At 42.3% G+C, this 26,663-nt stretch overlaps 1 protein-coding gene across 3 annotated transcripts in view; it reads right to left on the reverse strand.

Moving 5' to 3' along the window:
• Positions 1 to 2,111: 2,111 nt before the first annotated feature.
• Positions 2,112 to 26,663, reverse strand: part of LOC6541100 (CUGBP Elav-like family member 2) — a 40,827-nt gene continuing 16,275 nt past the window's right edge. Inside the window, exons 5-11 of one of the 3 annotated variants that reach the window (XM_026978239.1) lie at positions 15,346 to 15,527; positions 14,987 to 15,284; positions 14,709 to 14,915; positions 13,736 to 13,771; positions 13,509 to 13,520; positions 9,592 to 9,741; positions 2,112 to 3,683 (exon numbers count right to left, since the gene is read on the reverse strand). In XM_026978239.1, the coding sequence (XP_026834040.1) occupies positions 3,415 to 3,683; positions 9,592 to 9,741; positions 13,509 to 13,520; positions 13,736 to 13,771; positions 14,709 to 14,915; positions 14,987 to 15,284; positions 15,346 to 15,527 (1,154 nt within the window). In that variant the 3' untranslated portion in view covers positions 2,112 to 3,414. Of the gene's footprint in view, positions 3,684 to 9,591; positions 9,742 to 13,508; positions 13,521 to 13,735; positions 13,772 to 14,708; positions 14,916 to 14,986; positions 15,285 to 15,345; positions 15,528 to 24,403; positions 24,847 to 25,944; positions 26,564 to 26,663 lie in introns of those variants that run through there. The other 2 variants (XM_015159439.2, XM_015159438.2) reach the window with 2 other exon arrangements.

Consider the following 26,663-nt stretch of genomic DNA (forward strand, 5'->3'; position numbering starts at 1 on the left):
TGTCTTATTCCCATCATGGTTTCTGGGCTACCTAGAATTGAAAGCCATTTAATTGAGGAGCGCTTTTGGTATTGCAACAATACCAACTACCTTAACGGCCAACTCATAACATTTCCCAAAATCTTTAGCAACAAAATTGCACGCCAAATCATAAAACATAAGGTGCATGCAGCATTCGATCAATTGCCAACAATCAAAGTCTAAGCCCTCTTACCATTGCTGCTGCGTTTATCTGTTGGGATTTGGCTAGAGGATTGCCAAAACTTTTTGGCTTAATCAAATGCCAAAATATTTGAATATGCCAAGACGAAATTATTGCTGTGTATGCTGCTCCGTCGCCGCCCCTTGGCATTTGCTGTCGACAGAAGCTGAGGAAAAGTTTTCCACGCATGATTTAAATGGGAATAAATCTTGCGTTAAGACTCGACTTGGATTTGGATTACGCAAGGCCTGCGGAGGAGCAGGAGCAAAACGAACTGCTGCGTCACGTAGTTGGTGAATTTGTTTACACGTCCTGGCACCCGGTTTTTAGAATCTCGCCAGGACCGAGACCAGGATTCAGCACCCTCGGTTCACCCGTCCCGCGGCCGCTCCACAATTGGCATAAAGTTTCTCATATGCAAATCGCAAGTTTAGCAAAATATTTCGTTTATTGTTGAAGTTTTCCTTTAGTTACTCTCGTTCTCTCCCTCAGTCGTCAACATTTTGTATGTTTTCCGTTCATTTTTCCTGACTTGCGCTGCCTCAAAGTTTTCCCTCGCAAACTTTTTTGGCTCAAGACATTTTTTTGATAAATTATCCAGCGCCAGTTTGTGTAAGTTTGGGCCAGTAAAAACGCGCTCTCCTTTTTTTTAATAAAAATCATGACACCTTTTATTGATTTACTTATTCTGTTCGGATGCTGATGTGTGTTTGTGTGGGGGTGTGTTGTTTTGTGTAGCAATATACACTGAAGACTCAATAAATACATATAATCCATTCGCTTAACTAACTGCGTTTTATCACTAGAATTACGTTCTCGCTGTTTACTGCCTTAATGTAGCCTCGGCAAATAATATCTAATTCCAAACTTGTATTTTAAATTGCATTCTAATTTCATTTGTCCAAAAGTGAAATTCGCTTAAATTCTAGTCAGAACACACAGCCTTGCTTTGTTTCTCTAAAAAAGTACACTTACTTGCTAATTATTAATTACACATTTAATTACACACAGAACACTTCATGTTGTCAAGCTTACTCCTAGGTGAATGCTAATTTCTGCGTTGAAATTATGTTTAATTTAAAGCCACATCCAGATAGTTACTATTTAAAATGCACACAGCTTAGACTCTACTTGAAACAAAGACTAACGATCAATTTGGAAACTCAGTTACAAACGCAAAATAACTTAGCTATCCATCTGATTTGTCAATGCTTTGTTCAGCTTTAAAACCAATTTATTGAATTCGAGACCACCAACTGAAGCGTAGATATTATTCAGTATTTTCATAAATTTACTTTGTTAAAATTAGTTTGCTTTACAAGCTTATAAAATGGCTTTCTTGGCTATCGTACAACATGATTGCATATTTGTTTTTTTTACAACTTTTCCATTATTTTTGTGGTATTTAAATGTACAGTTCTCGGAAATTTATATGCGACAGCAGTGGAATAGGCAATCTCTTTTAGGATTCTCGAGACTCAAGCGGCCATTATTTACATACTTCGGGGACCAATGCGTCTTGCATAAACGATTTGCGTACAACTGAAATGATATTAAATTAGATTTGTATATCCAGATAAGAAGATATTGTTTAGCTTACCTTTCAATTGGCGGCTTGCATCAACTACCACTTGAAATTGCCTTTCCAAAAATTAAATTATTGGCGTAACTTTGCAAACAACATACCATCTAAGGAGTATAAGCAAAGTATATAAATTAGTTTTAATTTTATAAAGTGAGTATCAGGTTGTGTGAATGAAGCGTGTAGTGTCTGGAAAGAATAAAATGAAAAATAGCATTAGGAGCTTATGAATAAAGTGGTCGAATGCAGAAGCCTACATCACAAATAATTACCTTTCTTAATAATAACCAACATAACATAAACAAAATTTTAAGCACGCTGTTTAAGTCGAGTTTTGTGCATTTGAAACAGAGAACAGAACTTTATTTAGATATGTATGCTGTGGTATGAATGTTTACATATGTGCATGATTTTTACATAAACAAAGTATGCTACATAAGGCACTTATCTACTTCAAGATGTGCAACGACAAAAAGCCAATTAACCTTCAACTAAAACAAAGAGTTTACCATGAAATGAATCATATGTTATAATATAATACCAGATTTGCGTAAATTTGGATGATGTGGCAATTGATAGAAACTAAAAATAAAATAATAAACTCCAATAATAAGACTTCAACATAAATAACAAGTTTTCCTTTTTCTTTTTCATTTTCATTTGGTTTGTTGTCTTTTTAGGCATAGTTCGTTTCCTTTACAAATCGCTTAAATAACACTGAGAAGCGTATGTGAATTGGTTTGTTCAACTAATTATAAAACTAAAGTTGTACCTCTAATGTGGTTAACAAAAACATTTCCATTTTTCATTACAAATAAAATATGTGAGTTAGTTTGGGGGTGTAACAAATCAGATAACTAAAAACTAATTATGCGCGTCAGCATAAATGTAGATATATAAAAAGAGATAATCCATTGAACAAAACGAGTAACTTGTAACTATAACTAGCATATATATCATGTGGGTATATAGTTATAATAAAAAACTTCATTGTGACTTGCAACATGAGTGATGAACAAATCAAACAGAGAAAGAGTGTGTATTAAATTATTAGTTATATCAAAAACTTAAGCCTAACACTCGAACAGATCTTGTAATTTAATTTTTTTGTTTGTTTTTTATTTTTTTGTTTCTTTCGTTTGTGAGTCATGAGGATGTATACAAAATATTTAATAAAAGGCAATGGTTCAACCAACTCGTACGACAGTTTAAAATTAGGAAAACGAGTCGTAAAAGTTTGGGTTCGAAGGGAACTTCAACAGAAAGTTAACTAATCTACGGTCTAAGTGTTGTATTATTCGTTTCTTTTTGATTTCGTTTTTGAGTTTTTGATTTCTGTATTTTTTTGTTCTTTTTTTTTTTTTTTGTTTCTAATTCAACATTTAACGTGCTAAATCATAAGTGATTCTGTCTTTTTGTTTGGCACAGATTTCATGTCTTTTTCTGCTCTTGGTTTTGCTTTGATTGGTTTTGTTGATACGTACAACGTTGGCCTTCGCATCATCGTTTACTCTTGCAACGCGCGCTCTACACGGGCCACTCTTCATTCATTGACTACTCCATATTTCACAAATCTCAGTGCTCCTCTACTCGATGTGTCCGGGGGTAAGCTCGCTGCCGACGGTGGCCTCTAGTAGGGCTTCGAGTCCTTGGGCTTCTTCAGCTGCACCTTGAGGCGCTTGGTGCCCACCTGGAAACCGTTCATCGCCTTTATGGCCACCTGGGCCGAGTCCGGATTGTCGAACGAGACGAAGCCGAAGCACTTGGACAGGCTGGTCTGCTTGTCGATGAACACCTTGGCCGAGATCACATTGCCGAAGGGCAGGAACGTGGAGGCCAGATCCGTGTCGGTGAACTCCTGCGGCAGATGGTAGATGAAAAGGTTGCAGCCCTCGGGTCCTGAAATAATTAAAAAGCAGCGCAATGTTATAAAATATTTCACTGACAACAAATTAAATGCTTATATATACGCAATATTATATATTATTTCACTTATGGCTTTATATACGTGTATAGTATTATATATTTTCTTGAGCTCTTCTCAGTTTCCTCCTTACAATTTGCTCTGTTGTTACCGCTGCCACTTGCATACAATGTAGCCGCCTCACCTTTCAGGTGCTAGCAATTAATAAGCAGAGTTTTCCTCGTGGCCGCGGAAAATGCAGCTACGGACAGAGTGGCGGAGATAAGGAAGAGGGCTAAGTGGGCCAGTGCCAGCTGATTGGCAAAACGGAAGCGGATATGATGCGCCCAGCCACCTAGGCGCCCCATCTATCCATCTCTTTCGCACTTGTCTCGCCCTCTCTGTCGCTCCACTCATCTGGCCGCCGTACGTGTGTGGGGGCTGTGGGCTGTGGGCGTGGCACTCTGTTTAGGAGCACGTGCTGTTGCAACTGCTGACATCGTCATCATTATCTTCGCAGCATTATCATCGTCACTCCGTCCCTGTCACTCCGTCGCCCTGTCATATCCCTGTCCCTGTCACACGCACATTAACATGGCTCGCGCCTCGTGCTGCGGTTGCACTTTTCGTGCAAATTACTGTCAACGTCACTGGCAATGAGCAGTCAGCAGTCAGCAGTAATGCAACCCACCAGCATCCAAAATTCGCAAGCAACCAGCTCGGGACGGAAAGAGACGGGGCGAGCGGATAGACAGAGAGGGGTGCAAGCTGCGTCAGCAGTCGCGTTTTCACTTTCGAGATGCTTTTTAATGACAGCAAAACGCTTCGAATGGCATCTGGCATTTTGCGGTCTTTCAATTTCAGCCGGATGAAACACAAAACAGGAAAAGGGAAAAACAATGTGTGCAGTAAGGATTTAAAAATGCATGTGGTTGAGAAAAACCCAAGATGACAGCTTATCGTTCAAGCTTTAATGCCAAACTAGCTGTGGGGTAATGCTTGGTGCATTTTTAATGAAAGCAACCTTGTGTCACCAAATAAAGGCCAGTTCTCAGTTAGAATTGTGTGGCATTTCTGGTTTTCTGCTGCCAGAAAATGAGGTTTCCAATCATACAGATATTCATTTTCCCTCATGAAGTCCGCTTTGTCATTATGAGTACCCCCGAACACTCGCTGAAACCGAATAGGTTTGTAGTGCTGGTTCCGGGACATTCAACCAGGAGCCAACCAACCAGCCAACCCACTGCCACACAACCATAACTCTCACTCCATCATCATCGTTCGCCAGGAGCAGTGCTATTGATCACCTTGATGTATGACTGGGCCACCGTAGGCCTGCAATCCCGGTGGGTGCGTCCTCGTTCCGCCCACTCCAGCCCACTCCACACCACTCCACTCCGCCCAATGACACGCCACCTCGAGGTAAACTGACTGCTGACAGATTGCCGACGCTGATGCGATTACAAAATGAAGCCAAATTGAATGGCGAAGAAAGCTGCTGCTCCTCCGGAGGCATCTCCGCCGGTCACAAGCCGTTGACGTTGCCAGGACTTTAAAATTAATTGACTCGGGGCTCGTGATGCACACTTGTTGCTTTGTAATTTGCACACCCATCAATTAATTTGGGCTCCGGCGGACAGGGTGAGTACGCCGCCTAGCCAAACGGGGAGCAAAAAGTCCAATTAAAAATGCTTCAAGCTATTGAATTACGCGACTAACAAGCGACACGTGTGGCTCGACACGGCATACTCGTATAATTAGATGAAGGGACAAATGTGGATGTGGAGGGCAGGCAGGAGTTGTTCTCAAGGCAACAATTCTGAGTGGCACTCGGTTATGTGCCAGTTAAATTTCAAATGGGTGGAAAACACGTATCTTTGAGGAGGCTACATTTTAGGAATTAATAAGGTTACTTATTTGAAATAAGTTATTTCCATGCTTCAACCTATTTATTCAGCAAGGCATTTCCTTAAACACCAAATTTATATTCAAATCTAAATCCATGTGCAGGTTGGGGGGTTCGACTCAACTTTCTATAAATTCAGTTAGCTGTCAACTGCAAAATGTTTTCCACACATTTTGGTAACCAGAAATGTGTAACTTCTCGGAATCCTCCACCATTCCTCGGCACATAGAAGCAAACTTCCTGTTTTGTTTTTTCTTAAATCACAATATTTTCCCCCCTCTTGCAGTTGCAATTTTTCAGTGTGCGAAAAACGATTTCCTATATTGCATTTTCCTCTTCCGCCGAGCAAAGATGCGCCATCCGCCTTGGCAATGTCGCCTGCCCTTTTCGCCATTGATGCACTCGCATCTGGGCGGGATTGCTGAAGGGAGATGTTAGTTGCAGATGCACATTCCCCGTTCCCCTTTCCCCATTCCCCCTCCCTTGCGCAGTTTGCAGCAGCATTTTTTGCCATTTTCCTGGCTGTCGCGCTCAACGAGCAGCGAGCTGGGGAAAGTCTTCCTTTATTTTCCTATTCCTCTCAAGGGCACGAGCGAGGCGGAAGGAAGCCAAATGGAATCTATGGCACATAAGCTACAGTTCCAGATCTGCCGCACATATATCTGAGTATCTTTATTGATTTTAATGCGAGTTGTGCATAAAGTTGCATAGCGAGAAATTCTTTCGAAGCTGGAAAATGCTAAAATACTATACTATATATATTATATGATGTATAGTATGGCGTAAACTAGGTAATAAAATTCCTTCACTTTTCTACAATGTTCCTGATGAGTTGTGGTAAAATATTAGGATGTTTACCCTTGGAACTAAGTGGTGATTAAATGTTTTTGCTTGAATGCGGTGCAAAATGTGGATTGTCTTAATTTCTGCTGCCTCGTAACCACAACTACTCACTTGCATACACAAACGCTTTATAACCATTCCGCCCACCTCCCAGCGCATAAGTCGCAAATCTGCGATGTCCTTTGCTCCCAGAACCGCCCACTCCGCCCACTTTCTGGGCACATACAACATTTGGTTATTTTATATTCCAACTTCCGGCTTATGCACATGACTTTAATCCGGATGCAGCCGGAAGAAGAGGCGACCGCTGCCGCCTTAGGGTCACCCAAGCGAAGAAGTCGGAGGCGGCGGCGGAGGCGGAGGATTCCCATCGTCTGTCACTGTCATACTCGTATTCGTGCCCTTCTCCGCCAGAGTTCTCCCTCCACTTGGCGGAAGGTGCCTTTAAGGGCAGCCCAGTGCCGCTTGTGATTTTTTTTATATTTTACAACATATTTTCCATATTTTCATATTTATTTATTTCATTCTGCTGCTTCTGCCTGTGTTTCCTGCTTAATTTTGTGCCTGTCGTCTGGGCCTGTCTACATGCTTATAAGTTGTTTCCTGCGCCCGAGCCCAACCTCTTTGTATTGTGGCGCTGTCGTCATTTGATAAATTTCGCATGCTGGGAATTTATCTGCCCCAGACATTGTTGCTGCAGTTTTTCCTGCCCTTTTCTGCCACATAGATTGCACAAATCCGACACTTTTACAGTTTGCTCAAGCGCATTTTTCCCACCAGCACAGATCGATCACTTTGCATTTAAGCAGTGCAAATATTTCATTAAAGTTTTATAAATTTAAATTGTCATGATAAAGCTTATAAAAATAAAACTAAACAAAAGGTGAAATGCAACTTTAAATTCTTCTAAAATACCGAACCCATTCTATGCTGAAGCTAATCTACTGGCCAAATCAGAGTCAATTACCCATCAACCACTTTCTGTCTATACTCGTAGTCCCCCTTATTCCGCCCAATAATTATATGGAGCTCAGAGCTCGGAGCTGCTCCCTTCCCGTTCATTACTTCGACTTCCATTTAAGCAGCTCCAAGTCATCTATGATAGTTTTTCACAACCCAACCAAGCGACGCGCAACATGGCATTTCGCATTTCGGCTAGCAGGAGCAATTTGTTGTGCTTCCACAGACAGGACCGCACAATCCTCGCTGTTCCCGGACTGGTTACTCCCCGTGCCCCGGACAGTTGTTGCTGCAGTTGGTCAGGAGGGAATTTCGGCGACGTCATGAGTCAGCAGAGCAAACAAGGAGTCGCACAAAAGGACGAGGCGGGCAAAAGTGAAGAGTCACAGGATGCGAAGATGAAGTTGGGGCGACGAAGGGCGAGCGAGTCACTCAGCTGCAAAAATATATCTCACTATATGGTGCAGCGCACAGAGCGAAAAACATCAGCTAATATCAGTCAAAATAGTTTAAACATCAATTGGAATAAGCGGAAAATATGGTTCGCCAGGTATTTGCACACTGCTTTGGAAACTTTACCCAATAAAATGATGTATTTATTGTAATTGCTGCCAAATTTGTTCCACTGCACGTGCATCACTCGGAGCATCCAGTCACACCCATGCACTCAAATGATGTTTGCTTATGTAACCGGAAATACAGCAAAAAGTGCAATGCCAAAACATTTTCCGTTGCATTTTGGCCAGCATTTCGAGCATCTCCCTGCTGCAACTTTAATGTTATGTGTGCCACACACACACACACACACACACGAGGGGCGTATATGCACACATATATTTCCCGATATCGACAGCGACGTCTGACTAATGGAATTGTGTGTCAAGTGTGTGTAATATTTACACTGTGTCGGGAGCTGATAAAAATTTAAGCCCCACCAAAACGCTCCTCATAAATTCAACTTAGCAAGTGCGAGATGGGATGATGGGGAGCATACAAGATGATTGATCTTATTGATTTTTGCTACATCTCTCCCAGGCATTGGCTTATGGCATTGAAGGATTTGTGTCAGCAGAAGACATTCGATTGCGGATTAAGGGGGCGTCGTGCATCCGTACAAGCGAGTGGGCGTGGCGTGGAGATTGAAGTGCTTGTGAGATGGTTAAGATGTTGGGGATTTTGATTTGTACGAGCTCGAAAATCCTCCGCTCTGCGCTACGGAAAAGGCCCAACTGACGCTCGGACCCAATCTCCTTCCGAATTGCACATTTTATCCAGCTGCATAGCATTTGATAGATGACTTTTCATATGAAAAATAAGGCCTTCGCCTCCAGCACAGCAGCCAGAGCGATGGAAACAATGGCACAACTAAAACTAAGTAGATTAGACAGACATCCACAAAATGTCCATGACAAGTGGGATTCGGAATGAAGGCTGTGGGCGGGAAGTGGGTGGACATAATGCAGGGGCAACGAGCAGAAAGCAGCAAAAAAGGATGCAAAAAGGATGCAAAAAGGATGCAAAAATAACCGCATCACGAGCGAATGACGCTGACAGCAATGAGCGGGTTTAATGCATGTGATGTTGCATCAGCAGCAGAAACAAATACTATTGGACCCGCGAGTGTGGGCAGGCATATACCCTGTTTTTCATTTGCTATTGCAAGGAGTTGGTTGTGTAAGCTTCAAAATGTAATATAGATATAATGGCGCACAATAAAAGTATTTGCGGTGCACTTTACTAGCACTAGCATGTTCAAATAACCCTACATGCCACACATTTTTTGGTTAGGGTATTCAAAGTGCAGAAAGAACAAGATAAAGCGCCAACGATTTGGTATTGGAGTGGCAACCGCAGCGGCATTCATTCGGGCATTTTACTACATTTATCAAAATGTCAGGCTGTTGGACATTTCTATTTCTATCGTGCGCCGGCAGGTTCCCCACCTCCCTCACTGCCCCACTAACACTCTAATTACCTACCAAATTACAAATGTATACCGGATATTAAGTCTGCCCTCTACGCACACAGGAATCCGCTTTAAATTTGAGGTTTTCCAAATTATATGCGTCGCGCCAAAATGGATTCACGGAATTACGCTTTAAAACCCATTGAACCCTTGGGGTATCTGACCTTACTGAAGGCCAGTCAAATGCATTTCTCTCAGTGTGTTTTCCTGGGCGGCGGGGGGGACTCACCTTCAATCTGCTTTCCCGCTGCGGCGGCGGCGGCGGCGCTGAGGGCAACGCTGGCCAGCGGCGAAGTGGACAATGCACTGGCGCTCCCGAATTGCGGCAGACCGGCGGCAGTTGACATGTATGCCGATGCCAGAGGATTCGGATCGGACCCTAGATAATGAGAGAGGGAATGCCATTTAGTAATTTAGTAGGTGGTACTTTCAAATTGCATAACGAAGTTATAGGCGTGGCTCTTGGACAGTGTGTAGCTTGCATTTAGCTGTGTTTGCTAAAATAAATGAAATAGATAAATAAATCAAATTAAATCAAACAAAAATCAGCCTGAACCCTTATAGCTTTGTTCTTTCTGTAAGAATTTAATTGCAGGACTCTGGAATTGCTAAAGAGCCCCCGAGTTTGGACACATCCATTATTTGGCCACTTGGCAACCAGTTGCCGCAATGCATCATATCCAATTTCACTGTATAATTATTATTTAGTTTGTTGCGTTTCGTCAGACGTAATTAATCATCGAATTTTGTGCCCTGCCACGCGGGGTGACATTTGATTATTTTACAAAGCACACACACGCATCACACACACATGACATCCGCAATAGCCAATCTGAAATTAATTTGTCTCTGAGTAATGTTGGTTGTGTTCTGGTTTCGGGTTTTGTGTAATTTGACGCCTGTTGTTTGTTATTTAGTTGTTTTTGCGTGTTCGCCGCCATTGCCCGTCATGCAATGCAATTTTGTGGTTTGCAATCCGGCCCAGACCACCGCCCCTCTTGGCCATTTTAACGCCCCCTTGGGGTCGCAGCCCGTGATCGTCGTTATTAATGAGTTTTGCAGACCTTAGTGTATTTGAAAAACCAGAGCACCGCACTCAATATCCCAAAGTTGGGGTACTAATGAAATATTTAAAAAATATAAACAAATATTGCAATATTTTTGGAAAAAAAGCGAGTCCTTTGCTTGTTTCATTTTAAATCAATCAATCGGAAAGTTTACTGATTTAAATACAAGACAGACAATTCCCGTAGCGATTAGGCGAAAAGTTTTGCACATATTTGAACCGGAAATTGTTTTAATTGCTGTTCAAAGTTTCACAAAGAAAGGCACCAAAAGTCAGCCAGTGAAGACTGGAATATATACATATATGCCGGACACACTGCACAATACTCATCAAGGATCTGGCCAACTAAGTTGGCCAATAATAATCCACATGAGTGGTCCGGTCCGGCCTGGTCGGCCAGAAACAACAAACAATGCCAGATTGAAGAAACAGCCGAGAGGATGGAATAAGAAGTCGGAAACGTAGCCTAAAACTATTTTCTGGCCCGGATGTTGTCTGTTTTGTATTTGCAAGTAAGTTTTTAGTTCGGAGTTGGAAATTTGTTCGCCGACTTCAAGTACGAAATTGCACAATTTCCAGTTGCTTATTCATCTTATTTGCCACTTGCAGGCACAAGACTTTTTGTTCCCACTGTTATTGTTATAGTTCCTGTTGATTTTCAAGTGCAAAAAGTGCAAAAATGTGTATAAACAAACGTAATGGAGAGCGGGGCTACGGAAAAGAAAAGCTCAGAACGTGTTGAAACCCTAAATCAGTTTGAAGGGCCGGAGGTTGGTAGTATAAACTACATAGTTTACTGCACTTGAACCAAACTTTGATTAAGATTTTCGGTTGTTGCTGTTGGCTTGGCTTTTCCCCCTTTTTTTTTTGTAGTTACTCAACTCTGAGGAGAGGTCAAAGGAGTGAGCTTCGAAAACTTTTTGAATTGGATGCTCTTAAGCTTTAGCGAGCGCTGCTTGTGGAAAATCAAGCAAAGGTTGTGGAGGAAGTGCACTTATTATTCTTATTTTGAAATTCACCCTACACAAAAGGACAAAATGTCTTGTTCTCCAAATTAGGTAGTTGTAAATTTTAATTACACAACAAGAATATCTATACTTTGCTTTTTTCTACAGATTACAAATTACTTCTTTTTCATTTACTATCTTTTCCATCAACAGAACCCATATTCAAATAGATTTTTATTCCTCTGCCGATAAGCAATACGCGGCGTTGCATCAACAAACAAAGCCGAGGGCTCAATTTGTTGTCCTTTTTATTTGTGGCAGGCAGAATCTGAACGCACCAGCAAGTTTGTTGCTCGTGGAAACTTGGGAAGCGATTTTGAAGTTTAGTTTATGTATCCGCCCGGCAAAGAAAATAAAAACCCTAACCGGAAAGTTTGGTTGCCCTGTATGAGCTCGATGAAGAGTCTCGACTAAAAGGATCTTCTAAACTAAATGGTTTAGTCCTCACAAACAAAGGAGTTAACTTGCAGACGTAGCAAAATTATACGTAAGGGGAGTTATAGATGAAGGGGTAAAAGTTGAATTTCGAGTAGTAAGATGCAGCTTAAAGTACTGGGTACGCAGAAAGCAGCAAGGATTCGCAGATAGGCGCATCCTTGCTGTCCAGCTGTCCTCGCTGCCAGCTGCACTTTGAGCAGAATTTCTTTTTCACTCCAAGGCGCAGGATGTAACAGACGGAGGACATCTCCTTCGAGTCCGAATCCGCTCCCGGGCAGAGAATTTTTAATATTTCATTAAATGAAGTGCCCGGAAATCGTTCAAGTGGCACACGATGAGCACGCACAAGTGCACAAGGGCCAAAACTCACGAAAATCCCCACAAGATAAGCTCTGAGCAAAGAAGGCCGGGCCGAGCGGCAAAAGAGGGGTGGAGTCAGTGGAAATCCGCTTAATTTTTGGCATTTTTCTGGTTAAGTCAGCCGCAGATTTTTCTTCTTATTTGGCCATGCTTTTTGTTCGCCTACTTCTCAGCTAAGATCCTCTCGGAATGAACTTGCTAAGAAAATATTTAAGAAGTGAGCGTGGAAATGGCGGAAAATGCGGTCAACGATGCCCACAGATAGGCAATGACACTTCCTTTGCCTCTGTGGCCCGAAGACTTAACGTTTAATTCTTGTTTGTCTTTCATTTGGGTGCTTTCGTTGCCACATTTAAGGGGAATTTTCTTTGGGTTCTTGTGCGACCACAACTCAGTTTTTAACATATTCAAGTACTTTGGAAAACTGATAAAGAATCCTCAACAAACTCATTGTAATTTAATTATTGCACTTCTGAAATTAATTCGGTAAATAACTATGTACGTTATTGCCAAGTAAATCGCTGTTGCAAGGACTCTACACTTGGCCTTAATATTTTAATTCCCTATTGCGGCTTTTATTTCAGCAACTGCAGCTGCAGCTGCAACTGCAACTGAAATTCGGAAGTTGAGAAGTGAGAAATGAAAGCCGTGAAGTGAGCAGAAAACATTGCAATTTCCCCAAAGCGAAAAAGTCAATGAGGCCAGGAAGGAGCGGTGCAGCAGCCACTGCCTGGTTCGTCCTTTATCCCCCATTTCCCATTTCCCCATTTTCCCAGTCCCCCTCCCCCTGCCCCTGCCCTACCCCTGCTCCTCCAGAGGCCTTCGGTGCAATAAGTTCCGTGTTGTTAATTTCGCAAGAGAGTGTAACTTGTAATTTTGTACGTTGTAGGGTCTCCTGTACTCCAGATAAAGTCGCTCCTTGGCGATACGGCCATCAAGTCTCTACGGACTGGTGACGTAAAGCAGGCGACGTTAAGCAAGCGCGTTACGGTGCACGTGAATGTTACGTCGAATGGCTCGTTGGCTTTAACTATCAAACTTAATAACACACACACTTTTTATGACACAACGAAAACGAAAGCCACATCACTCGGCAAGCGAGTGGAAACTTAAGCAAATGGTGCAAAACTTTGAAATTTTCGAGAGATTATGGAAAGGTAAAACAAACGCCATTGTTTTAAAAACACATAAGTTCAATTTAAAATGCAATTGATACGGAATATAATGAAAATAACGGCACTATTAAACTGTGCAAATATTTGGTAAAGTTCTCACCTGTCTTTTTGGCTGCGTTTTATCAATATTTATTCAAGCGATTAGCAATGTTAAAGAAGAGAAAAGGAAATACACTTTTGTCAGACCATTTTTTCATACGATTGCAGTGATAAGTGCATTTTAATCGTATCTAGTTTTTTTTGTCAATTTAAGCAACGTAAATCATCGAAATAAAAACAAAAGTATGAAGGCTTTGAAACTTTTAATAAATTCAAGAGAATTCTCACCTGATTTTTTGGCCGCTGCCTTTTTACCCAAGAGGCCTGCATTAAATCCATATTTATTTATTTAGACGACAGGTTAAGCAATGCACAAGTAGATCAAAGAGAATACAATTTGGTTAGCAAGGACGAACTGAAAATCTCCTAAGCTAATTAGGATGGACAAGTCGAAGACGTCAATCTATCCCTTTGGAAACAAAAATTCCTATTTGGCTATTTTAAGTCGATTTGGTACGCAAAGAAGCTTGTCAGCGAGGCTTGATTGTAATTGGATTTCCTTGGATAAACAGAAGAAGGATGAGCAGGTCTTCAGTAAATTAGGCTAATTGGGCACTTTGAATGTCACATGATGACAAATTTGTATGCAAAGAAACCAAAAATAGAAAAGCAATTCCCCTGACGGGTTTTCGAGTAGCAAGTTTACCTCATTAATGATGAATTAAATTAGGAGACCAAATGAATATTGATGACTATTCCGGCTATGTATTATCCACTTATAGCGAACAAGTTCCGAATTTGATTCCCGCGAAAGTATTATACGTATATAATCCTGTCACAATTGTCCAAATACACATTTATCCGAAAATAACTTTATCATAATCCAATAAGCGTTCGACACTCATTAAAGGCAATAACCAGGACAACAGCGAAAATATTTGAGTGCCGGCGAGATAATTAGAAATCGATAAAAGAAACACAAGAAGCGTTGGGAAAGGGAAAGTGTGCCGCAAAGAAGAACTAGCAACAGGCTAAAAGAAAGTCGAGTAGTGGTAACACCCTGTGACGCACAAGAAAACTTCAGTACGGAAATGGGGGAAAATTAGATAATTAGCAGAGGCAACTGATGGCCGAGATACGCCGGGGGATTGTGGGCTGCGGTAAGCCCTGATGAATTATTAGCCATGGAGCCGCTTCAAGTGTCTTCCCCCCGTTTCCACCCCACTAAACTGCTCCTAAAGGAGGTGGAGGAGTAACTCACAGAGCAGCGCAGCCGTGTTGGTCAGTTGGGCGCTTCCCGGCGATGTGGCAGCGGCGGCTGCCGCGGCGGCATTCGAGAGACTCGGCTGCGTCATGGCCGCAATGGCCGCTAGATTCTGGACGGTCATCGGGGTCAAGAGTCCGGCGGCCGCAACTGCGCTTGTGTCCGTCGCCGAGCTGCTCTGCTGGGCGCCCAGTCCTGTGAGGGCTGCAAGGGAACAACAAATAAAATCGGTACTACTGCATGCAATCCAAAACAGCTTTGTTTGCTCCGCTCACCTTGCAGCAACTGCTGCTGCAAGCCAACCGCCTGCAGTTGCTGCAGCAGCTGGATGGAGGCCGGGGTGATGGCATCGGCGCCGAGGACCGGCGAAGGCTGCTGCGGCGGGTTGGGCAGGATGGGCGTGGTCACGCTGGTGGCCGTTTGGCCCAGCGGGATGTTGATGTTGCTGGCCAGGTTCCAGAGGTTGGCCTGGATCTGCTGTATCTTCTTCTGCTCCTTCTCCTTTTGCGTATCGGCGAACTTGACGACCAGCGGCGATGTGCAGCCCTCCATGATCTTGTTCTGGCTCAGGGTCTGTGGGTATAGGGCAATACTTGATACATGTATCCACAAGATAAGAGTGTTCAGTACTCACCACTTTAATGGCCGAAATGGCGGCGTGTTTGGTAGCGAATGTGACGAAGGCACAGCCCTTACTCTGTCCGTTCTGGTCCCGAAGGACGGTGCACTCCTCGATGGCTCCGTGGACTTCAAATAGTTTGCGAACGTCGTTCTCGTTCAGCTTCTTGTTTAGCATGCCCACGAACAGTTTGCGTTCTGAAATCAAATGGAGTGCATGAGATACTAGTCATATTGAGTTTAACTCATCTCTTTTAGCCTCACTACTGACAGACATTTGAACTATACTCCACACACTGTATAGTGTACTTTCCAAGCAAAGAACTTGCTAGTTGCTTGATTTATAACATGCTAAATTGAGATACATCTAAGCCGAGTTTAAGGCCTTGGCCTTGGTAAGTTAATCGCTGCGTGAAGCGCTGGCGGAAGCCCCAGCTCAACCACATTGTCGAGTGTAACCCTATAGCCGATGAGATTGCCTTGGCTGGGAGCTCGGTGTTGTGGCATTGGAAAGTGCCACAATCAAGTGGGTTAGGGCCAGGTCCAAACTGGACTGCACTGAACTGGACTGGTTCGGCATGGAGCAAACGGAGTGTGGGCTGCGTGCTCAGCCAGGCTTAGTTAATTCGAGTATTTGGCAATGCTCAATTAATTTTACATAAATTAAAACACTGGCTAGCTGCTAAACTGGTCTGGACTCGATAACTAATTGGCAGGCATTTAACATTTCGCCAAATATTTGCACTTTCCATCGAAAAGGGCTCCAAGTTTGGCGGCGAGGCGGCGAGGCGGCGAGGCGGCGTTGCGACGGAGGAGGCCAATGTGCAACTAATTTATTTGCACAAACACGCAAAATGCGCACTGCACAAATTAATTGTTATCAATTGTGCAATTGGCTGAGAATGTTTTTCCGAATGGCGAAAGCGGGATGCCGTGTGATGTGGTTGTTTGTGCGGGCGGATCGGTTCGATTCGGTTCGGTTGGTTGGACGCTCTATCTTTTACTAAACCAAATTGCAAATCAATTGGCTTAAATACAATTAAAGTGCAGGCGATTACTGCGAGCAGATTAAATTTGTGTGACTCGAATAGTTTGAACCCTTTTCAATTGGCAGGATTTGGCTGTCGTCTGTTTTCCACATTTTACCTTTATTTACATATATATATATTTAATAATGTAAAATTATTTTTTAGGCACCAGCGAATATTTAGTAACATAATTAGCCCTTGCATATTTATTCCCCCCTTCATTTCAAAAGAACCCAATTAGTTTTCGCAGTTTTGAACTGCGCTGGTAGAAATTTTTGGATATCGTCATCCGAAAAATCGCATAGCGCTTGCATTGTTATAAATTATTATATTATCGCTTCAATAAATGTGAAATTTTTAGTCATTGGAAATTATGTTTTATGGCCCGCAATTTGCGGGGACAAAATTGTTCCGACGAGCCCGACGCCGCCCACTTGAAAATCTGTTTTCGGAAATCAATTAAAATTATAATTAAGCTGCTTATGGGGTGAAAATTGATTTTAAGTAGCCATTCTGGTCATTGACTTTGCTGCCATGCTGATGGCGGGTATTTAAACTTATTATTATTCGAAACGTAATATTATGGGAACTTTTATAGTTGCGAGTAACCGCAAGGAGTGTTGAAATTCAACTTAATGGCTGGGGATTCTAATGCCTCTGTTTTTCCCCATTTCGGTCTGCCACTTGCCACTGCCACTTGCCACATTTCGAGGCATCATAGTGCTGCAATGCGGGTCTATCCTTCCTCCGGCTGCCTCGCTATCGCCCCCAATTCAATTGCCATTCCGGCTGCTGATGCTGCATCATCATCATCATTATTATCATATCCCCAAGCGTTATCAAATGCAAAAACCCACACACCCCGCACTATAGTGATGGAGATGGGGCGGAGGAGCACTTGCACCATTATTATTATGATTATCGCAAACTGCAAGTGCAACTGCAGCAGCGACATCGACTAACTGCACTTGAGCTATATTATCATAATCCTAGCAGAAATTGCGCGCAGTCAGCAGCGGCGCATCCAGTGGGAAAAAGGAATTTTAAAATTCATTGAATTCGATGCTTGCGGTGGCGGAATGCCAATGCCCCATATAAAACCCACCCACATTCGGGCCACTATCCAATTTCGTAATTCAAGTCCCTCTTCCCGAAAAAGTAAACAAACTTGGCGTGGCGGTGACCTCATTAGTTTCGATCAGCTGCAAATTGTGAGCGTTTTCCATTGACGTCGAGGGACTCAACCCAGGGAAGCGTAACAAGAAAATGTGTGTAATTTAAGTTATGATAAATGCTTTGAAAGGCACGTTTTAGTGTCTGTGGGTGCCAATATTAAAGTGCTTGTATATGGCTTAGTTAATTGTGCTGAACTCAATGGAGACCTGGTTATCAAAGTGCCCAGGTGTAAGCCCTCGCAAATCTAAAGCGGCATTCCATTTAAAGTTAAATTCCGCCAGCAAGGCGGCGGGAAAACTTTACCTTTAAGTCCTGCCTGCAAAATTGCTTTAGTTTTAAATTATTAATATGTCGGACCAGGCTCTCTCGTCGCAGCTACTGCTCCCCCGCCTTCTCTTAGCCCGGCCAAAATGGGCGGCTTAATGTCGGGTGGCTGGAAAATGGACGAGTCAGTGAGCAGGCTTCGGGGTAATGCAACTAATCTGCTTCTAGTGGCGCACATTAAGTGTTGCCACGCTTTCGACTTTAATTTGAAAACATAAAGCAGAAAAGGAGGGGCGGCGGTGGCGCTCAGGGAAGCGACTAAAGTGCACCCACTTCTGCAACCTACACACAATCCACACACACACATTCGGGCAGGACTTTATTTTCCTTGCTCCTGCGATGGCCATTTCTGCATGCAACTCAACTTAACCGAGCGACCACTCGAACCTCGAGCCCCAACCCAAAGCCAAACTCAAAACCAGAGAGTCTGGGAACCCAGAACCCAGAACCTCGAACCTCGAACTCCAAACCGAAACCAAATGCTGGGCGAACGGGCCAGGACATCGACGCTACTGCCACTCTGCATGCCCACTTTTTGTTTGGATTCTGCTCGTAATGAGTGCGTTATGCGCGGTATTTAAAGTGAAATGACTGGGGAAATACCTAATAATTTGTTTGGGGTAATAAAAATAGTTTCACCAAAGTTTCTACAACGGCGCGCATTCATTCATGCATTTCAACTTCATGAATTGTACGTTATTGAATTACTGATCCATACTTTCTAATTAATCTAATCTTTCATTTAAGTACACTGTTTTCTAACTGCAGATCCTGTGAAGTTGTTTGTAGTACAGAAGTTATAGGAGCCTCTCTTTTGGTTACAAATCCCCCACCTTGCTCATCATACCCGCAATAGAAGGTATATCCGAAAATGGCAGCCGCGCGAAGCTCAAAAAAACGGGTCATATTTGCCGCCATTTCAGCAGTGTGTGTGTGTGTGTGCGCGCATGTATGTGGCCGTGCATCCTTCATTCAAACCATCCGCCCCACTGCACCCCCTGCACCCCCTTCACCCCCCTTGCTAGCCAGCACACTTGGCTTAGCTTATTTATGTCACAAATATGAGCAAACGCGTACGCAATGCCACGGCTGGATGGACCTGCCTTGCTTGGATGGAAGCCACCTGCCTCCCATTGCCAACCCTCCACACGCTCCCCTCCCCCCGCCGACTGCCAACTGCCAACTGCCCACTAGCCCCAACCCCCCTCCCCTCTCGCACTGCCCACCTGGCTGCTTTTGCCACTTTGCATGCATCGCTGCGTGTTTGGCATATTTAACAAATTTTCGCAAAAATAATGTAACTCTCCATGCTGAACTCGCGTTGTTGTTTCCCCCTGCAAGTGGTTGTTGTTGTTGTGGCTGCGGTTATACGCACACAGTGAAAAACGGGGGGTGCTTTGTGGTTGGTGGATGCGGGGCGGGTGAAGGAGTGGCAAAATCTAATCAAGCGCTGCGGCAATAGTCACACACTAGCATCAAAATCCCCACATACACGTGTATGCGCAGAACACAGATACACACATACACACTGACAGGTTTAGAAACCACACGCTTGAAAATTGAAAAACAATTTAGAAATATAGTTCAAAATGTAAGTATTTGCAAGAAACACGAAGCTTCAGGAATGGTTTTAAGCAGCTGAACAAAGTTTGCCAAAATATTATAGCAAAAATGTAATTATGCATTTTAATTACATTTCCTATAATTAGGTCACTCTTTTAGGCTTATCAAAATACTTTATTAAATATATATTTTTTGGTTTTTTAAATCATAACTTTCACTTTTAGAGGCTGGGAATGCTTTCCCGAGTTCTTATGGCTTTAGAGCTCCGTATATATATGAATACTATACATCACTTTTCCACCTGCCTAATGAAATTCTCTCCGCCAATGCCAACATAAATCCAATGCATTATTAAATTTAATTTGGAGCGGAGCTGCCGACAAAATTATGGCAAATTCTTTGCTGGATGTATAAAATTTAAATTTTAATCGCCAGCAGTCGAAAGTTCAGCGGAGGCCAAGGATTTCGAGTTTAGAGGGTGTTCTGGAAATCTGTTCTTTTTTATATCGCGAACATTTATTTTCATGCCTATTACACCTTTAGTAAGATAATTATGTAGTTAGTTTCTAGATCTCACTTCTTTTGGCTGAGTAACGGGTATCTAATAGTCGATGCACCCAACTTGTTTTTTATTAATTACTAGCTAGTATTTCATAAACTGCTTGTTACCCAAGTCAAAACGATCCAAGGGTTTACAAAAGTACTTTTCCACTTTTAGACACAATCGCGACCCCCGCATATATTTTGTCCCTTTTATCCCGGGGAATCCTTTGGCCTTCCTTTTCTTCCTTGAGTGTACAAGTTTTATTTTCTGCATATATTTGGGGAATGCATAAACGAAATTTACATTTTAATTGCATTGAAATTGTGTTGCTTTGTGCTTAATCTATTTTCGCTTCGTTTTTCTTGGCACAAAAAAATATTGAATATCAAGTGGAGTTGCGGCAGCGTTCAAGTGGCGAGGGACTAACAAGGATTATGCATATATATCAAAGATAATTGCACCAAAAATGGAACTTTAGCGTATAAATTTCCGTTATGAGGCGGCCGAACACGAAGGAAATAAATTTCAACACCCCTCAATAATAAAATGGAGGCGAAGACGAAAACGATTTCCACAAACTTGGCTCATTTATCAATTCGGTAGCAACGATGGACAATAGTTCGTACAGGTTAATAAATCGATATGACATGAAAGCCACAAAAATGTCATTGCAACAACAGAAATAACAACCGGCCGGCCAATAAAATGAGCTACAGGGGAAAAAAAGAGAAAATGGAGAAAAGGCCAAAGGAACTACCAGGGAAACATAAATTTTCATGTCGAGGCAATAAAAAGGACATGTTTTTCCAGCATACACATACACGACCAGACATCCCCATATATCCTTCCTCACACAGCAACATAATCAAGAGCATAACAATAAGGCAAGAAAGTGGGAGCGAGCACGATGGCTATTGCTTTGGAAATTATTTGCATTTTTACACATTTTGAGGGTCAAGCAAAGGACACGAAGGACGCACACACACACACACACACACACGCAAGTGTTGTGGGGAGAAGGAGAACGGGAAAATATGAATGGATGTCCATTATGGGGGTGCATGTGGGGTCAAAACTTTTGATTTGAACAATGAGTGTGCGAGTGTGTGTAACCGTGATAATGGGTTTCTGTGTCGAAGAACTTTCAACTTCCTTTATTGTATTTTATGGCTCTCCCTCAATTTTTGGGTTACACTTCCCTTTTATTATGCTTTTCGGATAGGATAAGGAGCACAAGGAGGGAAAGTGAAAGTAAGTAGTTCCAGTTTGATTATGATAATAACATATATGCATAAAAATGGAAGAAGGGTTCGCTTTCATAGCCCCAACAAGAACCATTTTTATCAATATTATATGGAAAATATGCAAATACTTTGGATGGGCCTAAAAATAAGTAAGGACATTGACGACGTTGAGCGAGATAAGCGCAAAACAATTGAATTGGTGGCCCAATAAACTTTTTATTCTTCTTAATCCTCTATAGTTGCAAAAATACTTTATGTCAGTCCATAGTTATTTAAAGAATTGTGAGCACGCCGTATTTCTAAGCCAAATTCCACTTCCCCATTAACCAACAAGGCTTAGTATGCAGCCATGCGTCACTCAGTTGGACAGTCAGTCAGTCAGATAGTCGGTCATTCCCTCAGTTGGCTCTGCAATCATTCAGTCAGTGCGTCAGTCTGTCACTCCAACCAACAACTGTCGGCCCAAGCAGCCAAAGAAGCTCTGGGAATGCATTTGCATCTTGAGTGCGAATACCCTGCCCCTGAGATACGAGTATGCCACCAGAAGAGGACTTCGGTGCTCCGTCTTCTTCACAGCCTTCTTCGCCATCCTGTTTGGCCCTAAACAAAGTGTGAAGAATTTCCGCAAAAACCAATTCATTTGCATAAAATGGCAACTAGTCTGGCCAAAATGGAGCAGGGCAGGGTGTTTGCGCGCAACTATGGAATGGAAACTGAGAACCGGCTGGCTCTTAGATTAGGGAATGCCATGGTTTCGCCATCAGACTCTAAATGGAGGCCAGGCCAAATCATCCCAGTCACTTTACACTGGTATAAAATGCAGCCATTTAGGAGTCAAGTTATTCCAGGTTATTCTATTCACTTATGCCTAATCATCATTTGGCCAATATTCAGCTAGTAGTAATCTTATACTCGCTGATCAAAGATTTGAACATTTAGATACTAGCACACATAGCGCACAAATGATAAATTTATGAAAATTAGTAAGGTCTCATTTATGAACTTATTACAATTAAATTTTTTTAGTGCAAGGTGCGTCTGCGTGTAGAAAGTTGCATCTATGTGGGTAAATGGCACACGTTGCTGCGCTCTGAATGTGGAAATGCATTAGGTCCCGAAATAAAAAAAAACATAATTTTATGCGGGTCCAGCAGTCTAGGCCATGCCCACACACCGCCCATAGGCGATGTGGCGTCTGTGGCCAGGATCGCAGGACCACCCACCGGACGAGGAACCAGGAACTGAATCGCAGTGCCCTACTGGCTGCTGCACATTTTTTGGGTCAAAGCAATTAAAGGTTATAAATTTCTGCCGTTCTCTTGCCTACCCCTCCCCTCCCCCCCTATGTGTGTGCGAGAAAATTGCTTTTTAAAAAATATTTTTTGTTAAACTTCTATACCCTTCTCCGCTTTGTGACCCAGTCACGTTCACATGGTGGACATGGCCTGCCCGGCAGTTTATTTAACGTTTAATTTAGCAGAAAATTAAAGAGCAGTTAAAATTTGCATGGCAATTTGGCCAGCAGTGATTTATGGAGTAACAAGTGTGCAAGTCAAGGGCTAAGAGTCCTTAGAAACGATGGGTTAACACATTGATGAACAGTAAGAACGTGATTTCGTTTTATGCGAATTTTGTGAAATAATTTAAGTGGAAACAACAGAACTGTATATACATATATTTTTTCATATTATCTCCCACACAATATTTTATGCATTACATTACCCACATTAAATTGCACACACTTAACTGAAACTTTACACACACACTCATTGAAAATAAAGTGTAAAATATAAATTTTTACTCTTCCCATATCGAGAGATGCAGGCACAATGTCCTTTATGCTAGTGTCCTTCTGCCATCGACGGCTTGGTGAAGTGTATTAAGCGGAAAAAGTGTCAGGCCGGCAACACGTGTGTGTCAGGGAGAAATTATTGTTAAATATACAGCGAAAGTTTCTGAGCGTTAATAATGTCGAAGTCAAGTGTAAACTTGTGGCCGACTGATGACTGCGTGGGCGAAAGGGGCGTGCCACTTCTGGCTTGGACACATTCAGGTGATAAAGACCCACCAAATAAAAAAAATTTAAGGTTTTAAACATGTTTACCAGCTGTTGTTCATTTTTGCCTCGCTTGTGGTTTTACATTACCAGACAATAAAGTGAAGAGCGGAAATTGTGAGCGGAAAGGTTGAAAAATGAAGCGGTCAGGAGACGAAGTCCTGTGTGTCTGCTGATGAAAGTATCCAGTCAATTGACTTTAGTGATTTAAGGTAAAGTAAATTCGGGTATTCAGTTGGGCAGTTGAAGAAATTAGGATAAAAAGTAATCGCTCAAGAAGATTACTTATTTTCTGCCCACTTTGGATTACTTAAATTCCCACATTTACAAGTGCAGAAAAGTTATTTGCAAGCCGCTCACATTCCGAATTTATTTTGGCAACAATTAAAAGACCAATTGGGTCATGGGCAATTTGCTTAATGACGCTGTCTTGGCAATGGGATGTCCGAATCCTGCCTCAATCCCAATCCACCGACGAATGACAACAAGGACGAGACGCGCGTGGTCCAATAAATTGCCTTAATTACCCAATTTTAAAAGGCAACCAAAGGAGACACGGCCACGGCGAGGGATATATGTACATCGTAATGTGAACGTAAGGCAATTTGGTCGCCTGACGACTCCTGGCAACTCCTGCGACAAGGTAGATAACACTCAGCATCAACAGACCATCAATAAGAGAGTGGGCCCACAGGGCGGCTGAGTGGGTGGCGGAAAGGTCGGCGGGTCGAGAAGGTCGGGTGAGTGAGCGATAACTGACACGGACTGCCAGAGATGGCACTAGAAAATGTGGAAAATTATGTAGTGCTGTTGATTTGATGGTACCATATAAAGCACAAACTATATTCATTGCTATATGATATCTCTAGAAGCCACAAATGCTGGGAACTGAATTTATGTATAAGAAGTTATCAAAGCATCTATTCATTATGCACAGAATGCAGCTCGTTTTTATTTCAAAATATATACCTTTTCATACCTCAATGTACCTCATACAAGTAAGTAAGTCATTAAGTAACTACGATAGAATCACGACTTCATCACTAGCTAAAGTTCGAATTTTTCCGTAGCGTAAAAGGCGGGAGCGTGGGAAAGTGGGGAACATGGAGTGGTATCTGAGAGGAATCGGCGACTCCTACCTGGCACCGCATACGGTGATGGATGCGCCGATGGCAGCCAATATGCTGAATTTATTGGCGGATAGGATTTATGCGTGGAGCGGTGCGTTGTTGTCGAGCTGGATCCTGCTGCTGCTGCTCCTCCAGCAAATAATGTTAAGGCTGATGCTGCTGCTGCTGCTGCTGCTGCTGCTGCTGCTGCTTCTGGTGATAATGATAATGATGATGACAGCGCTCCTGGGTTAAAGGACAATGCGGCTGCAACGTCGCTGTTATGGGATAAATTCTCAATTACTGAGCATAATTGACTGTTGGCACTGCCGCCAATGCAGGCAGCATTCTCAGCTGCTGTTGGTTCAGATGGCTCAGATATTCGCGCTGTCGGTTTTGCTATATTTCCCTCACAGGATCCGCACTCGCATCCGCATTCGTCGCCGCATCCGCATCCGTTGGCTCCTTTTTGGCTATTTACGAAACCGATTGCAGTTGAATTATTTATCATGTCAGATGATGATGAGATGACGACGACGCCGTTGGCGAGCGGAGAAGAGAGAATTCTTGAAAATATTTCACACTACACTCAGGCTCACACAGATACTCGACACGCACACGAACACAGAACGCACACGCACACGCACACACACAGACAGAGAGAAAGAGCAAGAGAGCAGAGAGCGTTAAAAACAGAACAGGAATCGTGAGACTCGAACAGACGAGTGAAGTGGAAAATTCAATAAGCAAATATAATAAATATTAAACACGAATATTCAACTCAATTATCAGCAAGTTAACACTTCTTCCCAGACGTTGATTATTTATTATTCAAGAATTTTATTATCAATATTTCGGAGAACACGCAACTTTTTTTGGGTGTTTACTGTTTACTTTTCTTTTTAGCCACGCACAATTAAAGTATTATTTATTTTACTTTGATTTTGGACTCCTTTCTTTGGTTCGATAGTTTTTATTAAACGTTAAACGTGTAACAATCAGATATATATGAGTACACAAATGGTTTTAGTTTAATCTTTTCCGACTCGATTCGCCATAAAACAGTAAACAAAAATTATTTAGTGAGTTTCTCTTGGAGATTTCGCACTTTTAGCGTGTGATTTCAGTCTTTTCTTTCAGACAATTGCTGGCATCGAGAGTTCTCCTCCGTGATCGCAATTAAAGCGTTTGGCAATTCGCCTTCTGTTTTTATAGATGCCTTCTTTAGATCGATACTAATTATAGTTCTACACAGTGTCACTAGAAACTGCTCGAAGACAATGAATCCGCTTGCCCGATTTTATTTTGGATCATTTCAATTCGAATCGATTCAATGCGCTGCGATTTATTTCAGGCATGCGACATTTGTAAATTGCAGGAGAGGTTGATGGACTGTTTGCAAAACGGGTGAGTTTGTACTAATATATCGTATGTAAATTTTATTTTTGTTAAAAATCAAATTTTAGTTAACTTGGCCAGGGTTTAAAATGGAAATTCCTGATCGGCTATGCATATTTGCGAATAAACGCCATCTAAACTAACTAAATGTACAATTTCCAATATGGACTTACTTTTATTAATATTGATTTTCCATGAAAATCCAATTTATTTGTAAGCTTCTAGTGAGACACCCGTTTTATGTAAATATTTTTGGTTTGTTTTCCGTTTTCCGTTGTTCTTTGTTACTTCACTTTCACAGCCTGTCCATCACCGATAAGTTTCGCAGTGATTTAAATAAATTCCTTTGTGCAAAGGCGCACTCTCTATTTACTTTTTCAATTTTTTTGCCCGACTGGCCGACGTATTGGCAAAACTCGATCCACTAAAAATAAATTGACATCAATCAGGGGCCGAGGAAAAAGGAAAAGTCATCAGAACCAGACGATGGCAATGGCGATGTCGATGGCGATGGCGATGGCAACTAATTAAGCAACGTCACACATGCAACGTCCATTAATGAAAGCGAATCAAACAGGACTGACTGAACCGAACCGGGCAGACGAAAGGGATTCGCATCGAATTTAAATACCAAACAATAGGCCCAATTAAAAAAAGGCAAAATAAACTCGAAGCGCGAAAATTGGAATTTTAGCACGTACGCGATGTGGGGAAAATAAATCAACTTGATTGCTCGCCGTCTGCTCCTCGCCGTCGATTCGAACTGATTGATGTTGGAAATGCAACTAACCTGCGCTCGAGATCTAGACCCTAAGCTCATCGCATATTAGATCTAATTTCATCTCATACAAAGATGGTTCTCGGCTGCAAAAACTTGATTAGCAACTTTGGC

The sequence above is a fragment of the Drosophila erecta genome, unplaced genomic scaffold (genome assembly GCF_003286155.1).
Source record: "Drosophila erecta strain 14021-0224.00,06,07 unplaced genomic scaffold, DereRS2 tig00000055-arrow-pilon, whole genome shotgun sequence".
Classification (NCBI taxonomy): Eukaryota; Metazoa; Arthropoda; class Insecta; order Diptera; family Drosophilidae; genus Drosophila; species Drosophila erecta.